This window comes from Alternaria arborescens (assembly GCF_004154835.1).
Source record: "Alternaria arborescens strain FERA 675 chromosome Unknown contig_15, whole genome shotgun sequence".
Lineage (NCBI taxonomy): Eukaryota > Fungi > Ascomycota > Dothideomycetes > Pleosporales > Pleosporaceae > Alternaria > Alternaria arborescens.
This window is the reverse complement of record NW_021167870.1, coordinates 760,421-779,220: the sequence shown is the minus strand read 5'-3', so window position 1 is coordinate 779,220 and position 18,800 is coordinate 760,421. Positions and strand designations below refer to the sequence as shown.

General features: G+C 48.9%; 8 protein-coding genes across 8 annotated transcripts; 7 read left to right on the top strand and 1 right to left on the bottom strand.

Annotated features, from left to right (window-relative positions):
* Positions 1-1,301: 1,301 nt before the first annotated feature.
* Positions 1,302-1,709, top strand: AA0111_g7105 (hypothetical protein; the record flags this gene model as incomplete). The annotated part of the gene is made up of 1 exon (XM_028653403.1): positions 1,302-1,709. One exon carries the CDS (start codon positions 1,302-1,304, stop codon positions 1,707-1,709), a length of 408 nt encoding a protein of 135 aa, XP_028505542.1.
* Positions 1,710-2,239: 530 nt separating this feature from the next.
* AA0111_g7104 (hypothetical protein) lies at positions 2,240-3,253 on the top strand (the record flags this gene model as incomplete). The annotated part of the gene is made up of 1 exon (XM_028653402.1): positions 2,240-3,253. The coding sequence occupies one exon, from the start codon at positions 2,240-2,242 to the stop codon at positions 3,251-3,253; it is 1,014 nt and encodes a 337-aa protein (XP_028505541.1).
* Positions 3,254-4,920: 1,667 nt separating this feature from the next.
* Positions 4,921-5,901, top strand: AA0111_g7103 (hypothetical protein; the record flags this gene model as incomplete). The annotated part of the gene is made up of 1 exon (XM_028653401.1): positions 4,921-5,901. The coding sequence occupies one exon, from the start codon at positions 4,921-4,923 to the stop codon at positions 5,899-5,901; it is 981 nt and encodes a 326-aa protein (XP_028505536.1).
* Positions 5,902-8,651: 2,750 nt separating this feature from the next.
* On the top strand, positions 8,652-10,237 carry AA0111_g7102 (hypothetical protein; the record flags this gene model as incomplete). Its single annotated transcript, XM_028653400.1, has 4 exons — positions 8,652-8,864; positions 8,923-9,023; positions 9,070-9,463; positions 9,563-10,237. The coding sequence occupies 4 exons, from the start codon at positions 8,652-8,654 to the stop codon at positions 10,235-10,237; spliced, it is 1,383 nt and encodes a 460-aa protein (XP_028505535.1).
* Positions 10,238-10,867: 630 nt separating this feature from the next.
* AA0111_g7101 (hypothetical protein) lies at positions 10,868-11,801 on the top strand (the record flags this gene model as incomplete). The annotated part of the gene is made up of 3 exons (XM_028653399.1): positions 10,868-11,105; positions 11,203-11,393; positions 11,445-11,801. The coding sequence occupies 3 exons, from the start codon at positions 10,868-10,870 to the stop codon at positions 11,799-11,801; spliced, it is 786 nt and encodes a 261-aa protein (XP_028505538.1).
* Positions 11,802-12,641: 840 nt separating this feature from the next.
* AA0111_g7100 (hypothetical protein) lies at positions 12,642-13,649 on the top strand (the record flags this gene model as incomplete). Its single annotated transcript, XM_028653398.1, has 1 exon — positions 12,642-13,649. One exon carries the CDS (start codon positions 12,642-12,644, stop codon positions 13,647-13,649), a length of 1,008 nt encoding a protein of 335 aa, XP_028505537.1.
* Positions 13,650-15,908: 2,259 nt separating this feature from the next.
* AA0111_g7099 (hypothetical protein) lies at positions 15,909-17,116 on the bottom strand (the record flags this gene model as incomplete). Its single annotated transcript, XM_028653395.1, has 3 exons — positions 15,909-16,347; positions 16,396-16,582; positions 16,939-17,116. 3 exons carry the CDS (start codon positions 17,114-17,116, stop codon positions 15,909-15,911), a joined length of 804 nt encoding a protein of 267 aa, XP_028505597.1.
* A 743-nt stretch (positions 17,117-17,859) lies between these two features.
* Positions 17,860-18,738, top strand: AA0111_g7098 (hypothetical protein; the record flags this gene model as incomplete). Its single annotated transcript, XM_028653394.1, has 1 exon — positions 17,860-18,738. The coding sequence occupies one exon, from the start codon at positions 17,860-17,862 to the stop codon at positions 18,736-18,738; it is 879 nt and encodes a 292-aa protein (XP_028505596.1).
* Positions 18,739-18,800: the final 62 nt, after the last annotated feature.

The window sequence follows — 18,800 nt, the reverse complement described above, 5'->3', positions numbered from 1 at the left end:
GACCTGAAGAACGGGATTGCTCGCTTCTGAGACTTGGCGCACTTGCGTACCAACCCATTGACTCAGAGAATGGGGATATCCGGCTGGTCGAACTGTTACCAGGGCGCCGCAGCGATGTGATTCAAATGAACCTCCACACGAAAAACCTCGGCGACGAACCCTAGTACGAAGCACTTCCATACGCATGGGGTACCATACCTAGCTCGAATCGGGCCATCGTCAACGGCTTCCCAATACCGCTACAGGAGAGCCTTAACTTAGGACTCAGACGCCTGCGACTTATGGATGAGCCTCGCACGCTATGGGCAGACGCGCTATGCGTCAACTAGAACGATGTGCGGGAGAGATTGCATCAGGTTCAGCAAATGGGTATGATCTACAAGTCGGCGGAACGGGTGGTCATATGGCTGGGCGAATGGCCGGATCTCGATACTTGCTCACACTTCGAAAGATGTTAATACATGTGGATAGAATGGCTAGGTCGCTGGTCCGATTCATCGCGAAGAGAACAAGATCTTATATTGCCTTCTGAGCACGTGTGTTGGCACACTATCGAGGTTAGTAAACTACCCTGGTTTCGGCGCCTTTGGATTATTCAAGAGTTCTTATTGGCCTCATGTGATCCAATGGTCATACTTGGCAATCTTCAAATCGAATGGATCACGTTTCTCGATACCACGAGAGAATGTGTGGACATGCATGGGGAAAACTCAGCCTCAGACGTATCCGAGAACAAACAAATGGATCAACCATATACGCATTTTATGATGTTATACTACATTCAGAGACGGGTTTGTTTTCGCACTAGAGGTGAAGCAAGCCTGTATGAGTACTTGGCGTTGTCACGACACGCCATAGCTACAGACCCACGAGACAGAGTCTACGGTCTGCTCGGAATCGTCAAACCATACGTGGCTGAGCCCATAATTCCCGATTATTCGAAGACGTGGCCACAAGTCATCGCCGAAGCGACGATAGTTATGATCTCAGAAGATGGAAAATTCCCTTACATGACCGTCGATTTCGCTTTTCCCCCAGCCGATAAGCCCAAAGAATGCTATCATACGTCTTCGTGGGTGCTGTACTTCTCCTATCGGCTCGAAAACGATATTTCAGCCCCGGATAACTTTCATTACTTTGGACACAAGCTAGATTCAGAGGGGATTGAGCGTCGACGAAAATCACTACGCCTGTCAGAGGACTTTCGAACGCTTTATAAACATGGATTATATGTTGGGACCATCAAAGAAATCTTCGTGTTGTCAACTGACGTTATTCTGATGGAGTCACGGCAAGTTCCCATGAACGAATTGGCAGCTGGTCTATACGACTTCTACCATCGAGTGTTGAAGCCGAAGGGTATATCGCCAAGTCGGCTATACGAGGCGCTTGATACGAGGCTCAGTACCTACTGCGACCTTGAAGAATTTGTGTCATCTTTACTAGGTCCTCGAAATGAGTTCACGCCTGAAATTGGATTCTATGAGGATGTTATATACAACACAGCGGTGTTTCTCACCGAGAAGGGCGATGTCGGAGCCACGTGGCTCAACAACACTTTCGAGATACGAGCAGGTGATATAATTGTCGCTCTGTTTGAACGCGGGATGCCCTTCATTCTGCGACCAGTTCAAGGAGATTCCACCTATCGTATGGTCAATATGGCTTATGTATCAGAACGTAGCGCTGAATACACAGAGTTTTGGTAATCGCAAAAAGATCAGCCAACCCTTGAGGATCCGCAGAACTGGGTCTTCGATGCCGCAGAAGGCTGTTCCGAGTATGCTATCGTTTAAACTCATCCCGATGTCTGATACCTCAACAGCGACACCAAAAGCTGATCCTACATGGACGCTACTATAGAGACGCGTAACCATCATACCAACATTGGATGGCCCCACACGGACCTCGGACAAGTTTCGCATTCCGCGGTAAAGTATTTCGGCGGTCTGCCTTTAGTAGCTGAACTCTATGGGAGCCTGGATCGCTTACGCTTTACACATGATAATCGGATTTGTGATCCACATTGACCATGCAACCCTTGAAATATGTTACAACGCATGGGCTTGGCGGATAGCTATGACCAGCGTAAGCTCCACTTTGAAGTGGGCATGCCGAGGTACAAGAAAGTTAGTATCGCACGAGCCTTCATCGGCCCTTTTCTCAACCAGTATACATACCTTGAGTACGTGTCAACATTTATTCGAGTTTCGACAAAACAATTCTACCAGCTCTCATCATGGATTCATTCACCGCAGGCGACATCACTCACAAGAACGGCGAAGTCACCCACTACTACGAAGGAGGATCAAAGGACGGCATACCCCTCATCTTCATCCATGGCTGGCCGGATATCGCAGAGTCGTGGAAGCACCAGCTCACGCACTTCGCTGCTGGGGGAAAGTACCGTGTGATCGCGCCCGACATGCGCGGCTATGGCGATTCTACTGCTCCCCGCAAGAAGGAATCCTACGCCCTTGAGGTCCTTGTCCCAGAGCTCGTCGAGTTTGCCGAGCAACTTGGCATCAAGAAGGCAGTATGGATCGGTCACGACTGGGGATGCCTCATCAACGCGCTCTCCGCTCACTACCCCGAGCTCTTCATCGCTCAGGCCAACCTCTGTGTACCCTACCGGAGCTTAGAGCTCGGCTTGGACTACATCAAGACCACGATAAACCGCGACATCTACCCTGAGAGCGAGACCGAATGGGGTCAATGGGAGTACATGAGATACTACGAGCTGCACCCCGAAGAGAGTGTCAAGGCCTTTGACGGCCACCTGGAAGTTGTCACTAAGATTCTATACGTAAAGGGTGACCCTAGCAAGTGGGGACAGCCATCACCCACGAGTCGGGTCTTGAGAGATGGCGGTTGGTTTGGTGGACACCCAGAGCAGCTTCCCGACATCCCGCTCGAATACACATCGCTCGATGAGTCTCTTTACTCAAGCCTGCTCAGGAGCAAGAAGAAGCATGGCTTCTTTGGTGCGAACGCGTACTACTTGAACCACAAAGCCAACGCCGAGTATGCCAAGAGCGAGAAGAATGGTGGTGTGTTGGAATTTCCATTCCTGTTCATTGATGCGAAGTTGGACGCTGTGTGCTCGCCTAGCACGGCACCAAAAATGGCTGAGATGCAGAAGCAGTATGTAAAGAATTTAACATACAAGACGATTGAGGCGGCGCATTGGGTGCATTTGGAGAAGCCGAAGGAGGTTAATGAGACGTTGGAGGAATGGCTGGCGACTCTGTAAAGGATATAGCTCTCACGAATATTCACATACAGATCTTACTGCGTGTAACCGGCGTAATGGATTTCGATTCTCAAGGACATATTGTGCGAACAGTGTGCGACGTAAAACTGATCGACAACTAGAAGCGTCGTCTTCATGTCTATAACATAACGCCACCAACGACTAACGGTTTCTAAAGCGTCGTAGTTCTAGGATTACTTGGGCAGATCATAATTTGGGTCCCGCAGACATCTCAGCATAGTGGTCTGTCCTGCACAGATAGATGTGAGATAGTCAGGGTTGTTCTTGATAGCTGCGTAGCCAACGGTCAACTCCTCCCAATCACCTTCGAACAACACAGCCAGTATATATGAAGGCGTAAGTACAACTGTCTAGCATGTCATGAGCATTCTCTTCGAACGGCTGCATGCATCACCGCATCAGGCTCACCGGTGTTGGTTTTCTTGGTGAGGCTGGCGAATCATGCTCGAGCAACGAACCAGGTGTCTTCGCCTTTACAGGATATTCGTTCAAGGGACAAGACGAGGACTTGCGAATCTGACATAAATTCAGCCAATAGCATTCTGTGAAGCGATATCAGCATCATGCCTCGAGATCAACTGCAAGTCTGTTTTGGGGCTTTGTGCTATGAATGTCAACTGTTATAGTGTTGCGCAGCCGACAAAATAACATGTGCTACAATTATCCACAACATGGAGTATCAACCACTTGGTGATAGAGAGATCCGTTTGTTATCAATCCGACAGCCACTTGATAGCCTATCAGGAGTTGAGTCTCAAGCGAGACAAGGTCCTCATCCAGAAGACGGCGTGCATTGTGGGCTTCATCATCGCACCTTTCACAACTGTCGCGTATCATCGACCTTCTCTCCACAAGACCGGGAAACCGCCTTCGTCGCTTTGAGTTACACCTGGGGTAGCCACGATGACAAAGAATCAATCTATGTCAATGGCATCGCGACCACAGTACAAAGAAACCTCAAAAACGCCTTGGAAGCATTGCGCGAGACTGACGTTGTGAAGAGAGGGTGCATGGTGTGGGCAGATGCGATGTGCATCAACCAAGGAGATCCCAAAGAGAAGAGCCGGCTGGTCCCTAGAATGGGGGAAATATATCAAAAGAGTTGGTGTGTGGTCAAGTGGCTGGGAGATGCCACCGCCGGCAGTGACGAAGCGTTCGATTTCATCAATGGGGTATGCGAGGCTCGTGAGCGGAGTCTTGAAGCTACGACTAAGTTCCTGGGATACATGTCAACTTGCAAACGTCTATGTACAGTATGGGAAAGTCTAAAGGACGTTGTATATCGACCGTATTTTTCGCGTCTGTGGATCATGCAGGAATGAGCGATGAGTTGCGACCGGAGTCTGGTTTTGTGCGGTAGGAAGGTCACGACATGGGGACGCATGCGGAAGGTTTACCAATGCCTCAGAATTCTTGAACGTGACTTGGAGGACGATAGGTTCAAAGACATTCTCAGAGGCGTAATTTTGGGCCACGATGATGTCAAGAGTGCTCACGAACGCGTACCAAACTATCACTGGAAAGTCCTTGACGATTACCATGGACTTCAGGACCTAAGAGCGAGGCAGACCGACCACTACCAAAGGTGCCTCATCACCCGTTGTCGCATAGCAAAATGCCAACGGCCACAAGACAAGGTTTATGGAATGCTGGCCCTCCTCAGAGACGACCTTGCGTCGCAAATCGTTGCGAACTACGAACACGACCTTCAGACAGTATATGCAGATTTCACTAGGAAATGGATCGAAACCATGGATGATTTGAATCTTCTCGGTCATTGCGATGGCTATGGCGATCATTACCAACGTAAAGAAGCGCTGGATTGTTCGTGGGTTGTCAATCTGTCGAAAGAGATCAAGCAGCTGACAAGCAACTACCACTGTCGTTATCGCGCGAACGGAGACATGAAAGCGTGCTATTGCTTTCAAGATACCGACCTCATCGTACGCGGTGTGATTGTCGACAAGATCGATGGGTTCAGTGGGCGGCGTCATTGGAATGATGATTCCGGTGAGCTTGTAGATTTCTTAGGACCAGAGTCCCATGGAAACCCGTATGGAGCAGACGCAGACCATGAAGAAGCTATCTGGAGGGCTTTGGTAGGCGACCGAAATTATGAAGGCGACCGAGCACCTCGAAAGTATGCTTGCGTACTTGATATCGCTATCCTCGACACATCATGTCTATCATCCGATCCTACCAGTAACAGAACCATTGATGAGGTTCAATACAATCTTCATCTCTGGCGGATAAGGAACGCAAAGATGAAAATCAAAGGCAAACCACTGTCATCATATCTCGGGAGCATGGGTATCTTACAAAAGGACCCGACGACATACAATGAAGCTGCAGGGCGGGTTGACAGGTTTCTGTGGAACAGACGATTGGTTTCAACCGCTTCGGGTTACGTTGGAATAAGGCCTCATTTTATTCAGAAAGGCGATATCATAGCAGTCATCGGAGGCTGCGCTGTGCCTCTTATTCAGCGACCACGGTGGCAGCAAAAGCCAGGACGTCTCAAATACGAGATACTTGGCGAGTGTTTCGTTTATGGGATCATGGATGGGGAGATTGAACAGAGCGTGAGGGAAGAAAGACATGCTCTTGTTGATATCATGATTTCGTAGCCTCCTTGAGTTTTATTGGAGGCGTTCGTGAGACCGGGCTTATAGCCAGCATATCATTGAGTTTGTTACACTGAGGCCATCCGGATCCCAAACGTGACATGGACAATTGGAGTATAGAGCGCGAATCATGCTCCGAGATGGCGTCTCTGCTAACATAAGTAGCCCCTGTCGCAGATGATGACAATGCTGGGACAGAAAGCACGGTTCTTGGATGTTGTGTTGGACTATCGTCGACGCTGTGCTCCGAAGTTCCAGCCCTATGTCTTGCGCGTGTCGTCTTCATCGGGAGGATGATAGCGATCAAACGAATGATCTACCAAATTCATTGTAGAGACACATGAGTGTCTAAGGCGTCTTTGACCAAGTCGAAAGAGTGTCTAAACTGTCTGATTAGGCTGATAGTAGCTACTAAAAATAAGTATTGGTTCAGAGACGTGGGGGTGGGGCTGGTGAGCCCCGAACCATGGCCAGCTAGGACTTCCTCTGGTTCTCCTTATTGCATTGCTCCAAGTCGTGCCTGCAGGATCGTGCTAATGATAAGGTACCATTGGTATGTGCATTTAACGAGTTCTTCCATAGGTCTGAGCGTTGTTAGTACCCTTTCCTTGTGCGTATGTGATGCTCGAAATCGATGACTACCACTTTCGAAGGAGGAAAATGATTGTTCCGCAATGATAGCTCTTGCATCTGGGATATTCATCTTGAGCCGCGAGTTGACAATAACACCGCAACTTCTCGCATCTGCTACGGCTGGCCCAGCCCGTGTTGCATAGGGATATTCAGTGTTGATGTCGCGTCCGCGGATGCATAGGGGTCAACGCAAGTTGTAGCGATGTTTCAGATGGCAGATACGTCGAAGCACGGCCATGACTCTTTGGTGTTGATGTCCGTTGGATGGGGTTGATGATAGGTCCCACCGAGATGGGGCTGTTCTCAACAAATGCGGGTCGCTTCCCCCCTTGTTGCTAGCCCGCTGGCCTTTCCCGTGCCTCCACCCATTCAGCTCTCGTTCACCTTATCAAAGTTGGCTCGCTACGCAATGCCTCAGACCTATTTCATGCTGCCGTCGTCTTCCAGAGCTTCTTGAAACACGCCACGGAGACTTGCACCCGTTCTATGGTGACTGCGCCCGCAAATGGATAATGTGGGGGCGGCAGCGTAGCGCGATGAAGCGTCGATCAGCCCAGCCTCCTGAACTTTGACATCATTCACCAGCTGGCATCCGAACATCGAAGTTGCGTTGAGTTTGCAGAAGGGTTTTGCAGAGCATTGAAGCATGAAGATAGCACGACCTGAGAGAAGATGGGACAGTTGGTCAGTGCTACAGTCGTGCCTTGCGCAATCGCGGTAACATCCCACGGATATCGATATGCAAGGCTGCTATTCCGTTCCCCAGCTATGACCACGTGGAAAGTGCAGAAGCGCGTAAGCTGCACGGATCTCGTGAGAGCGAAGCATAAGGCAACCTGTAGGGAAGTCATTGAGCCTGCCTTAGCGCAGCCACGATGCTAAGATGCGAGTGATACTTACCCCTTTGCTATACCTCAGCAAGATCATTAGGATATAAGCTCCGATCGAACCACTATTGCGATGGCATCAGACTGCAGTGAATATGGAAGGACTTTCCGTCGCGGCGAATGGTAGTTTCCAATACCTGACTCAATTATCCTTTGCTGATTCAATACAGGCCTCGCTCTCATATCTGTAGCATTTCAGCTTACCGAAGCGTGTATCAAACTCCACACTTTCTGGGAGACGGTGGAAGCTGCCCCTGGGGAGGTTGCAGCCATCAATAAGGATCAGCGCTATCTCATCTCGGTCTTCAAGAGGGTGGAATCTCACAACAACCCTCTTGGCAGTTGTTTAGCAGAAGGAGTACAACACTGCCGAGCCAAAATTGCAGTAAGTGTTTCGAATGGTGATACAGGTTGTAGCTGATCATTCTAGGATTTGACACTTATTGTTGGAAGATTTGACAATGGTTTCCAATCGCTGTCGCGAAGGAAACGAGTACGTACAGCCTTCAAAGCTTCCCTTCACAGCAAACATATCCAGCGATTTCGCCACTCGCTGAATGATGCGAAGTCGACACTAACATTAGATTTGGCCCATGAAAGGTACGATTAGATGTAATACACATCAAGAGTCGATAGCTGACTATGCATACTAAGCGTGATCCAATCTCTCTCTTCTCGTCTTCCAACAAAAGTAAAGGTACACGACGAGATCGAGCGGTACGGAACCGTTAAAGCTGCCCGAAAAGATTCGCTTCGTTTAACCGAAATCGACGACGCTTCTGGTTGGATAGCAGTGCAAAGCGTCCCCTCGAAATACGTTGGCCAGCGTTCTCTTCGCCATGTGAAGTCTCCAAACACTGCAACACTGCAACACTGCAACCTTTGGGCGAAATGCTAATCAAGCATCCGTCGATTGATTACAAAGTACAGGAGCTCATGTTACACGCTATCGCACAAACCGCAGTCACCACCTTTGAATCAACGTCCATGGAGATATTTGCACAAGATGGCTATACAATTGATGCATGTGGACAGTTGTGGACCAAGACTTTCGTCTATGCTGAAAACCTGCGGTATCACGTAAACCACCATGTATCGACTTTTCGGACTGCACTCGGTTGTGCTTGGTTACGTAGAACTACTCTTCACCACGACAACGAATCTTCCAAATGACAAAGGAAGTTACAGATCATCAGATCCCTGATCTTATATCCTACAAGATGGCTACAGTACATGTGTATTCAAAATGGCCTCGAAGCTGTTGTGGCATCTGGAGGTCGGGGCTGGCTCTTCAACTGTAACATAACAGTGACCCGCCCTGTTCCTAACGACGCACTCATCTTCGAGCTTTGTCGCACCGGCCAGACTCATGCTGTAGAAGCACTTTCGGAGAAAGTAATGGCAAGCGTAGTCGACACAAGCCCGAAAGGGTGGAAACCACTGCATGTAAGTTGCTACGCCTGCATCATAGACTCTCGCGTGATAGAGATACTGATTTAGCTAGTTCGCTGCCGCAGCAGGTCACGTCGATCTCTGCGCTTTACTGATCAAGGGAGGCGCAGACAAGTCTGCACTAGTGTATGAAGGGCCTTCTGACGCTATCTTGTAAGTTCTCAATGTCAAGTGATGGAACCTCTGCTGAAAAAATTAGATCCCCAATATCGCTTTTCGTATCATCTTGTACAGATGAGCATGCTGATACCAAGATCGCCATGCTCAGACTGTTCTGCGAATGCATTAATATAGCCGATGCTGACAGCGACGGTTCGTCCGTTCACGACTGGCTCAAGCGAGCATACGCGAGGGAACGAGTGCCAATCTCACGGAACAGTATCACGTGGCTACTTCATCTCACCGTGAATGAAGAGTATGTCGAATTCAGTGCGCGCAATATCTGGTCCGCCCTACAACACGCGATGAGATCTGTTTCCAACCATGCACGGCACAGCAACTACCTCGAGCACGTTCTTTGTCCTTCTAGAGAGGAACGTTCGAAGGTCAGTAAGCGACACCTGGACGCTCTAGGCTCTTGGCTTGCTCTACGGGTAAGCGGTCGAGTACTCCTGCCGATGATAGTGAATGCCGGCTCGTTCTTGCAGATGAAAGGCTTTGATTGGATGGAGGACAATTTAACACATAGGCAGTTTCTGCAAGCCTTGCCGAGTATCTACTCAGCTTGGTGCACTGCCCTCCTAGACTGCATCGAGCAAGTCAAGACTTATATGCGGGAAGAGCTTGATCTCTTCTTATGCGAACTTGGTATGGCGCAAGGAGCGTTTATCCGTGCACTGACCCGGGCCAACAATCTCTCGCACAACAACAGTTCTGGAAAGCTACCAAGAACTGCATGTACGCACTGCAGGGACGACTATAACACATTTGCTTGCGGGTTGGTTGAACCTGCGCGTATAGCTGTTACAGAATGCGTCAAATCGGGTCACAACGCGAACTGTGACTGCGACAAAGTGCAGAAAGCCCCCATAATATCGGACGAACTTTCGGAGTACACCGGAATGATACAAACAGACAGCGACAACGACAACAACGATACGCATGAGGACGACGAGTTCTTCGACGCCCAGCCACACGTTTTCCACGATGAAGACCTCCAAATCGCTCCAACATCGAGCATGTTCACCGACATCGCGACTTTGCTCTACAGCGCTCAAGGCAAGATGTGGCTCGGTGAACACTCAGTCGGAGAGCGCCTATGCTCGACTTGCCTCTTGCTCAAGGAGAAGTACATCGGCAAAGATGGTCTATCTGCTGACTTTCCTCCAATGCCGATGAGCTTCGATGGCCTACGTGTGAAATGGTGAACATCTACAAAGTACCTAGGTCTTCCAGCGTGAAACCGATGGTAACTGAACCCACTCTTCGCATAAATTCATCAAATGCGTACACATATACTTTCATTTAGTATATCCTGTCGTAAGAACGACAACTCCACGAGTTAGAAAACAGGGCGATTCTGGTGGCTCCATTTCGAACTTGACCTGCTCGAGCTTAGTGCATTTGTCAAGACGCCCTATAGCATTCACGCTATTCTGTTCGCGGCAACGACGTTCGCCAAGAGTCGATAGATCATACCAGCGGTTAGGACCCGACAGGTCCGGTTTCGTCCCGCCGATCCTGATGTTGACCGCTTGAGTCTCACAACCAGTACCGTACCTTCTGGTTGTACATTGGAGATCATTTCGCTATGCTTTATAATCCTGAGCTTAGTTACCAGCCGACATAGAGGCACACTACACATCCTCGTACAACCCTGAACCTGGTTACAAATCTTGTACGATAATTGTTGTATGTAGCCAAATTGATATAAAGATAGACAAGCATGCTCGCTGGCCACCTTTAAAGTTGTCCACTCATTCATCTTCTCTTGTCTTGTTTGTATGCAACCTTATAAACATCTGCTTACCAGCATTCTACTGCTCACTGTTGTTACCATGGCCCAAAAGACACTTCTCTTCCTCGGCGCAGGACCAAACGTTGGAGCTGCGACATTATCGCTGTTCAAGACTAAAGGATACAAGATTGCCGCGGTGGCTCGCACGATCAAACCAGATATCGAGGCGAATGCAGACATTTGTCTGACTGCTGATTTCAGCGACCCAAGCGTGATGGGGCAGATCTTCGAGAAAGTCGAACAGAAGTTAGGAGTCCCTAATGTTGTGGTTTACAACCGTAAGTGATGAATTCTATACACACTCAGGATACAGATTGCATTACGCAGAGCTTCCCTTCACACACAGGCTTGTATGAAGAGCTTACGTTGAACCAGCTTACTCCTGGTCAATGGGTCCTGATCCTGAGAACCCAGTCTCGGCGCCGCTCCAGGATTTCCAGAAAGATCTTGCAATCAATAGTGTGAGCGCGTACGCTGCTGCGCAAGCTGCAGTAGCCGGTTTCGGCAAGCTTCCTAAGGATGTAAAAAAGACCTTCATCTATACCGGTAACAATGGAAACACACTGGTAAGTCGTGAACATGTCTTTGCGAAGATAGCAACGTGCTTAATTTCTCAGGTCACACCCATGTTTCTCATGCTCGGTATTGGTAAAACGAGTGCTTGGTACATGATCCAGACATTGGCTGCCTCCTCTAGCCTGGCTTCAAAGGGATGCCGTTTTTACTATGTCGACGAGCGTACACCAGTGGGAAAGGCGATGTTTCATGTCTCGGGGCCTGCGCACGCAGAATACTTTTTGGAGTTAGCAGAGAAGGAAGGTCGAAGTGAGACATTGGCAACGTTCGTCAGGGGCGAAGGTTACACGAAGTTTCCAAGCAACGAGAGGGCGATATTACCGCACGTTTCTGTTCAAGATGCGGCGGATCCGAAGTATGGAGCACCAGGAACTGCAGAAGCGAAATACGGCTACTGAAGGAGCGAAGTCAGCTTGAGATCCAACAAGTATATAAAATGTCATGCAAGAATCCCGGTAAATAAAAAGCTGTGGACCTTGTACCGTGTCGTACGAACTTGAATTTGACATTGTTGGTCATATATCACCAGATGATAGCTTATAGCGAAATACAACTAGAACTTTTTGACTAGGCCGTTTCTGAAGGCACAAGACCAATAACTCTTGCCCAACAAAACTTAGGCCTTTAGCAAACCTAGAGATACAAAGTCATTCCTATCGATTACATGTACTGCACGCAATCATTGCGCACAGTGAAAATTGAAGGCGAGATCTTAAGACTTGCAACCCGACACGCGTTCCTCCGCATTGCTCGGATGGTCCGTCCTATCCTTACTGTAGGTCGTGGGTTTAAAGCCGAATTCAATGTGCAAAAATGAACCCTGCATCAATAAGCGACGTTCCTGAGCCGGAACTCTATTCGGGCCGACCCGACCTTGTCTTGGCGAATTTACATGCTCAAAAGGGGAAAAATGTAAGCGAAAGTGCAAATCTGGGGGAGGGGACTTGTTTTGATGCTAAACCCTCAAATCTTTGGAATGACTAATCTTTTTAACACCGACACTACATCCGTTGTAATCCTGGATTTCTTCTACCACGGACCGTGACTAACGGACATCTGTTTGTCCGACCGCGTGTAAGAGAGATAAGCGCTCCTAGCAACGTTCCAGGTCCTAAGTGAAGACACGAGTATAAAGAGTTGGTGGCTCTATCCGAAAGATGAATCACAAATCCTCATCATCACCATCTTCACTACCATCACTTCCCATCCCAAGAACTTTAAGTTATTCTTAAACCACAATGTCTCGATACGCTGAAGCCCACGCCAACCCCGCTGGTCCAGGAGATGCTCGCCCAACCGCTCTCCAGATCATCAAGGACGAAGGAGTAGAGGGCAAGTTGGCTGGAAAAGTCATAGTGATTACTGGCACTTCTTCTGGAATTGGAATCGAGACTGCCCGTGTCCTTAAGCTCACAGGAGCAAAGCTGCTGTTGACTGCACGAAACCTCGAAAAAGCTAAGACCGCCCTGGATGGCATTCTCGAGCCAGGACGCGTTGAGCTCGTCGAGATGGATAACACCTCCCTAGAAAGCGTGCGCCGCGCAGCAAAAGATATCCTGGAGAAGTCGAACAACCAAGTCAACATCCTTATCAACAACGCTGGTATTATGGCCATTCAGAATCTCGAAAAGACCAAGGACGGATTTGAAATGCAGTTTGGGGTCAATCACCTCGCACATTTCCTACTGTTCGAACTTTTGAAGCCAGCTCTCCTTGCTAGCGCCACCCCTGAGCTTTCTTCTCGAGTTGTCAATCTCTCTTCTTCAGCCCATCACGTCGCCTCGATCAACGAGTCTGGAAACTACAACTTTGAGAAGACTGAATACAACGACTGGGTTGCTTATGGGCAAGCTAAGACTGCCAACATCTACATGACCAACGAGATCGAGAGGCGATACGGATCTAAGGGGCTTCACGCAACCAGTGTTCACCCTGGTATGATTGCAACGGGACTTATGCAATACATGGACCCCAAGATCGTTGAAGGCTTCCAGGGCAACCAGGAGGTGTACAAGACGATGAAGTCGCCTGAGCAGGGCGCCGCTACGACAGTGTGGGCTGCGATCGGAAAGGAATGGGAAAACAAAGGCGGAGAGTACCTTGCCGAGTGCGGAAAGACTACCCGCGGTAATGACAAACATGAGATCGCAGGTGTGGGCTTTGCAGGCCATGCTTACGACGCTGAAGCCGAAGCGAGACTTTGGAAGGATTCATTGGCAATGGTGGGAGTCAAAGACGATCAGTAGTTTGACATGAGTGACCATGTCCAACACCTACATCCTGGAGCTTATAGTTGTATAGTAGCGAGGCAATCAAATTGATTTCTGATTTCAATTTTACGCTCCACTTCTGCTAGGTAGTAAGAGCTAGCATTGTGCTTTGTGAAACTTACAAAATCTAGCAGCTAAATTGCATCGTACCTGCCGACCGGTACCCAAACGCTGACTACAAGACCATCTGGGTCTTGAACAGGATTTTGCACGGTGCGCGAGGCAGAATTTGGGGGTTGTGACAGGGGTGCTCAAGGTGGGATGGTGTCACTATCACCTCAATGCATCTAAGGATTATGCCCCGCTTTCTCAGCACTAACATCAACATCGCTCTTCAATCACCATACTATCCGACGTCGATGCCATTACCACTCGATATGGATATAAAATCTGCGCTGTATACAGCCCTAGCTCCCTACCAGACAAGACTTCTGTGTCTTCATGGCGCCAATTACGACTTGGAAAGCGAGCTAATATGTACGCTCTATGATGCAAACATACTGCATCCGTCTTTCGAGGGCCTTGGTGTACGTTCATGTGATACAGACAAGAGTCACTTGAAAAGCTTCGAAGCTCTCTTGTATGTATGGGGAAGCCAGGAAGGCTTGAAGCAAATTACGTGTAACAATGTGCCACTTTCAGTCACAAAGAATCTATTCGAGGCCCTCATGGCGCTACGAGAAGATATCGATGAGGATCGCTACTTATGGGTAGACGCAATTTGTATCAACCAGAACGATTCGGCGGAGAAGGCTTTCCAAGTGCGCAACATGTTGACAATCTACGAGAAAGCTGTTAGAGTGATCGCTTGGCTAGGTCCTCTAAGCAACCGAGACTTGACGGGTGTCCTGTCAGAGGGTGGCTTTACGTTTTCTCCATCCATGAACCTCCAAAGGGTCTCAAGTTGGGAAGAGACATATATTGAGTATTTTCCGGACTATATTGGATCGGGTAGTCATGGTCAACGCCGAAATTCTCGTGACATCGAGGAGATCTGTACTACCATGCGTTTAGTCTACTCCTTCACCTATTTCAAGCGTATATGGATACAACAGGAGGTTTTTGCCGCAAGGGAGCTGAGACTGCAAAGTGGACGGAGAAATTTCGAATGGAGGGGATTGTTATCACAACCTGATCTATTGTACACGCTTCCGCATATTCGTGAAGATCAGACTCCACTTATCTCCGAAATCGTCGATCTCCATGCCAATGAACTAAGCTGCTTTGATAGTTTTCGACAGAAGCAGGAAGAGCGCCCATATCTCATCGATACACTCTTATACACAGGAAGGCTTGAATCGACAGACACGCGAGATTACGTTTACGGTATTCTCGGCCTCACAAGCTACCCGTCAAAGTCGATGTCAATCAAGGAATGGGAAGAAGCAAGGAAGTCATCACTTTTCATCCCTATCGACTATTCGACCACTTGGGACGCTGTTACATCGGCTGTTACATGGGTTACACTCATGACGGAAGGTCTTGCACTAATAGCCAAGTTCAAGATACTGGATGCAAAGGAAGAGAACCCTACACTTCCTTCCTGGGCCATAGATTGGCACATCACTGCACGATGCTTCCGTAGACAACGAGTGGAAAAGAAAACAATTTTTGGTCATAGATCCGTTTCGACACGTGGGTCTTTGGAAATACCGTCTTCGTCTACAAGTAGCCTAAAGACTTCCATTCGGGAGCAAAATACGCGCCGTACAATGTCTTGGAGAAAGATCGTCCTTCATGGAATTGTAGACACGAGGTTCTATGTTAGTAACAACTACATCTGGGAACGAAGGCGACATCTGAAAGATAAGCGCCGGTGGCAACTCTCGTGCGATACCAATGGTGACGATATTGTGGTTTATATGCCAGATGTCTTGGGTTCCGAACTCGAACAGAAACTACTTTGTCACCGACTTCACGAAGGAAGCGAAGTGTCCCGTGAGTACACATGTGGGGGCCTATGGCTCTTGCGTCCAGTTGGAAACGACGAACACAGAATCATCGCCTGTCTGTCTTGGATCCCAATGAATCGACACGTGTACTTCAACCATTGGCAACAGCATATAGAGGACGATCGTTATCGCCCACTAACTGTAGATTTGGGTAATCCAGCGATCGATCATTTGATGGAAGCTCCACGAGTTGTAAATTGGAACAACAGGCAGAAGTTCACCATTGTATAAGAAGCTGGAGTGCTTTCGCTGCTAGACCGCATCTCTCTTCACTATGAAGTCCTTAGATCTTATGTCCCGTCTTCTTCAACGCACGTTGGTAGCTTTCGGTCTCTCTACAAGCATCCAACCACTTATTAACATTCGGATACTCCTTGCCCTTTATCCCAAGCTCCCTCGCAACGATGAACTCGGCTGAGAACTGCATCATGGTGTCCGCGGCGGTGACATGATCGCCGCAGATAAACTTGCCTGACGAGAGCGACAATTCAGTTTCGAGCCAAGACATGTCGTTCTGCACATTAGCCGACATATTCTTCTCGGTGGATTCAAGAAGGCCTTCGGGCGCATCTTTGGGGATGTGCCATCGCGCGTAGAGAATGGCGAGGGCGTGGAGTGCGAATGTGGCTTCTGCAGCGTGAGTCCACTGGCGGATCTTGATTCGCCCTTTGGGGTCGTGTGGTAGGATACGACCCTCCTTGTCGTACGTCTCGCACAGGTAGCTATATCTGAATCAGATGCCAACAACAATATAGTCGCTTTCTACGTACTCAGTTATCGCGCCACTTTCATAAACAGTTAGGTCACCATCTTGAAGGGTAGGGAACTTTCCCAAAGGATTGCCCGATGCCAATTTGAAGTCCTCAGGCGCCTTTCCATTCACTCTGTCAGAGAATTTGACATCGTAGTCGAGCCCCAGCTCCTCCAATAGCCATGCAGTGCGTATGCACCTCGATGCTTAGAGAAACCAGAGTGTGATCGTGGGCATGTTTGAAGAAAAGCAGCGAGTAAGAGGAGTAAAGGTTATGACAGCGAATGGCAAAACCCGGCCTTCTTGAGGTGTATAAGCTATCCTGGTTGTGTGGCGTCATATAGGGCGCATCCTTTGGGCGGAGCTGACACCGGCGGATAAGGGTGCAGCGGATCTACCTAGCCAATGACTAGTTGCTCTTACATATTGATGGAAGCAATTCCGCATTACGCCAGATCTGCACAAGGGGTCCCTCGCGAGGCCATGTCATCAAGCATGAATACACATCCTTTGTTCGAGATGAGGTTTCAATTGGGGTGATATTCTCGCAGGGTTTAATCACAGCATTCGCATTTATCGCTGAGACGAATGAGCAGGTCGCAATGTTTCTCGTCGTCGCGACGTAGAATCGGCCAAAATCCATGCTGATGTTTCCGGACGAGATGGTCTTCGTCTCTTTCACGTCCACGCTCGGCTATAGGTATCATGCCTGATATTAATGCGCGACGCGACCTCTTCATGTTCATAACAACGGTCGAAATTTCCAGCGCGATGTTTTGTCACATTGTCTTTTGGGTAACTCGCACGGCACGGCATTCAAGATGCCTGGCAGCAGCCAAACAACATGACACTTTCGCATAGCCTTGAGCCCCACGAAACCATAGTGAGAGAGCAGTGTGTCGATACTGGAGTATACAAAAGTTTGCGTTGATCAACGATGCGGTGCTACAGTAAGGTGGGTACTACCTAGGTACACGATCCTGACCATAGATCCCTGGCGAATCAGAGACCACACGGCGGATCACTTCGATCGCCTGCCGAATACTGTGCCGAGGCATGGTTCGCACCAGCTGACTCGATCGTTGTCGCAACATCCAATACTGCAACAACTCCGCTAGGTTGTTTCCATGCCTTGCGCCATCGATAGGTCCTCGGTTCGCAGCATTGATCAGGACGAGTTAGACTTGACGTCATGAGGTGGGTTGACAAACTGGAAGACGGCTCGTCCCGCACTCGTGCTAGATAAACTGCCTTGTACCGATAACGCGGAGACAGTTCCCATGTTCTTAAAAAGTCTCACGGTCTATTTCCAACATGTCGTCTAATGAGAAGCCAATAGTGTTCCACTACGACGGCTCGATCTTCTCTCACCGAGTGCTATGGTATCTGTGGCTTCGCGGCATACCTTATGACGAATGTGTGGGTGTCATCTACCAAGTTGCGATCAGCTTATTCATGTGACTTCCAGATTCAATCTGCATTCATGCCACGTCCAGACCTTGAGCTCATTGGCGTTGGCTATCGGAAGATCCCTATCATGGCTATTGGAAAAGACGTATATTGCGATTCCCGGCTGATCATCTCCACGCTAGAGTCCTTGTACCCTAACAACGCCCTTTCGCCGTCAACGCCAGCCGACGTTGGTATCAGGAAACTTTTCGAAAGCTGGACTATCGATGGCGGTATCTTTGCCAATACTGTCAAGATGATGCCATATTGGCAGGAAGCAAGCTTTCTTTCGAATGAAGCATTCATCGATGATCGCCAGAAGCTCATGGGAAGACGATTCACTGCCCAAGGCATGGAGGCTGGGCGGCCGGAAGGCGCGCAGCACTTGCAACAAGCTTTTGATTTGCTTGAGACTACTTTCCTCGCCGATGGCAGACACTGGATTCTAAACACACAGGAGCCGTCGCTAGCAGACATCGATGCTGTCTGGCCGTTCAAATGGTTGATGTCGGACCCGAAGATGAAAGACAGCCTTCCCGCAGAGCACTTCAATGCCAAGAAATATCCGAAGGTGTTTGCGTGGGTGAAGAGATTCGTTACAGAACTCGATAAGAAGAAGGAGACGCTACCAAAGCCCAATGCGCTGGGTGGGGAAACAATGGGGCAGCGAACTCTTGACGCCACTACCGCACCAAAAACGATTACCTTCGACGATGACAATTCTCACGGGTTCAAACGAGGCGAAGATGTCGAGATCTCACCCTCAGACTACGGACAGACGGGTAAAACTGCCGGAACGCTAGTTGGTCTCACAGTACATGAAGTTGTTATCCGAAATAGCAAGGGCATACATGTGCACTTTCCGCGATGGAATTTTGCCATTTCCAGAGCTGCTTCAAAGCCTAGGATCTAGCTTGCGTAAGCTAAGAGTATCGTGGTTCGCGATTGTGGCAGTCGACATGTACTTTGATCTCT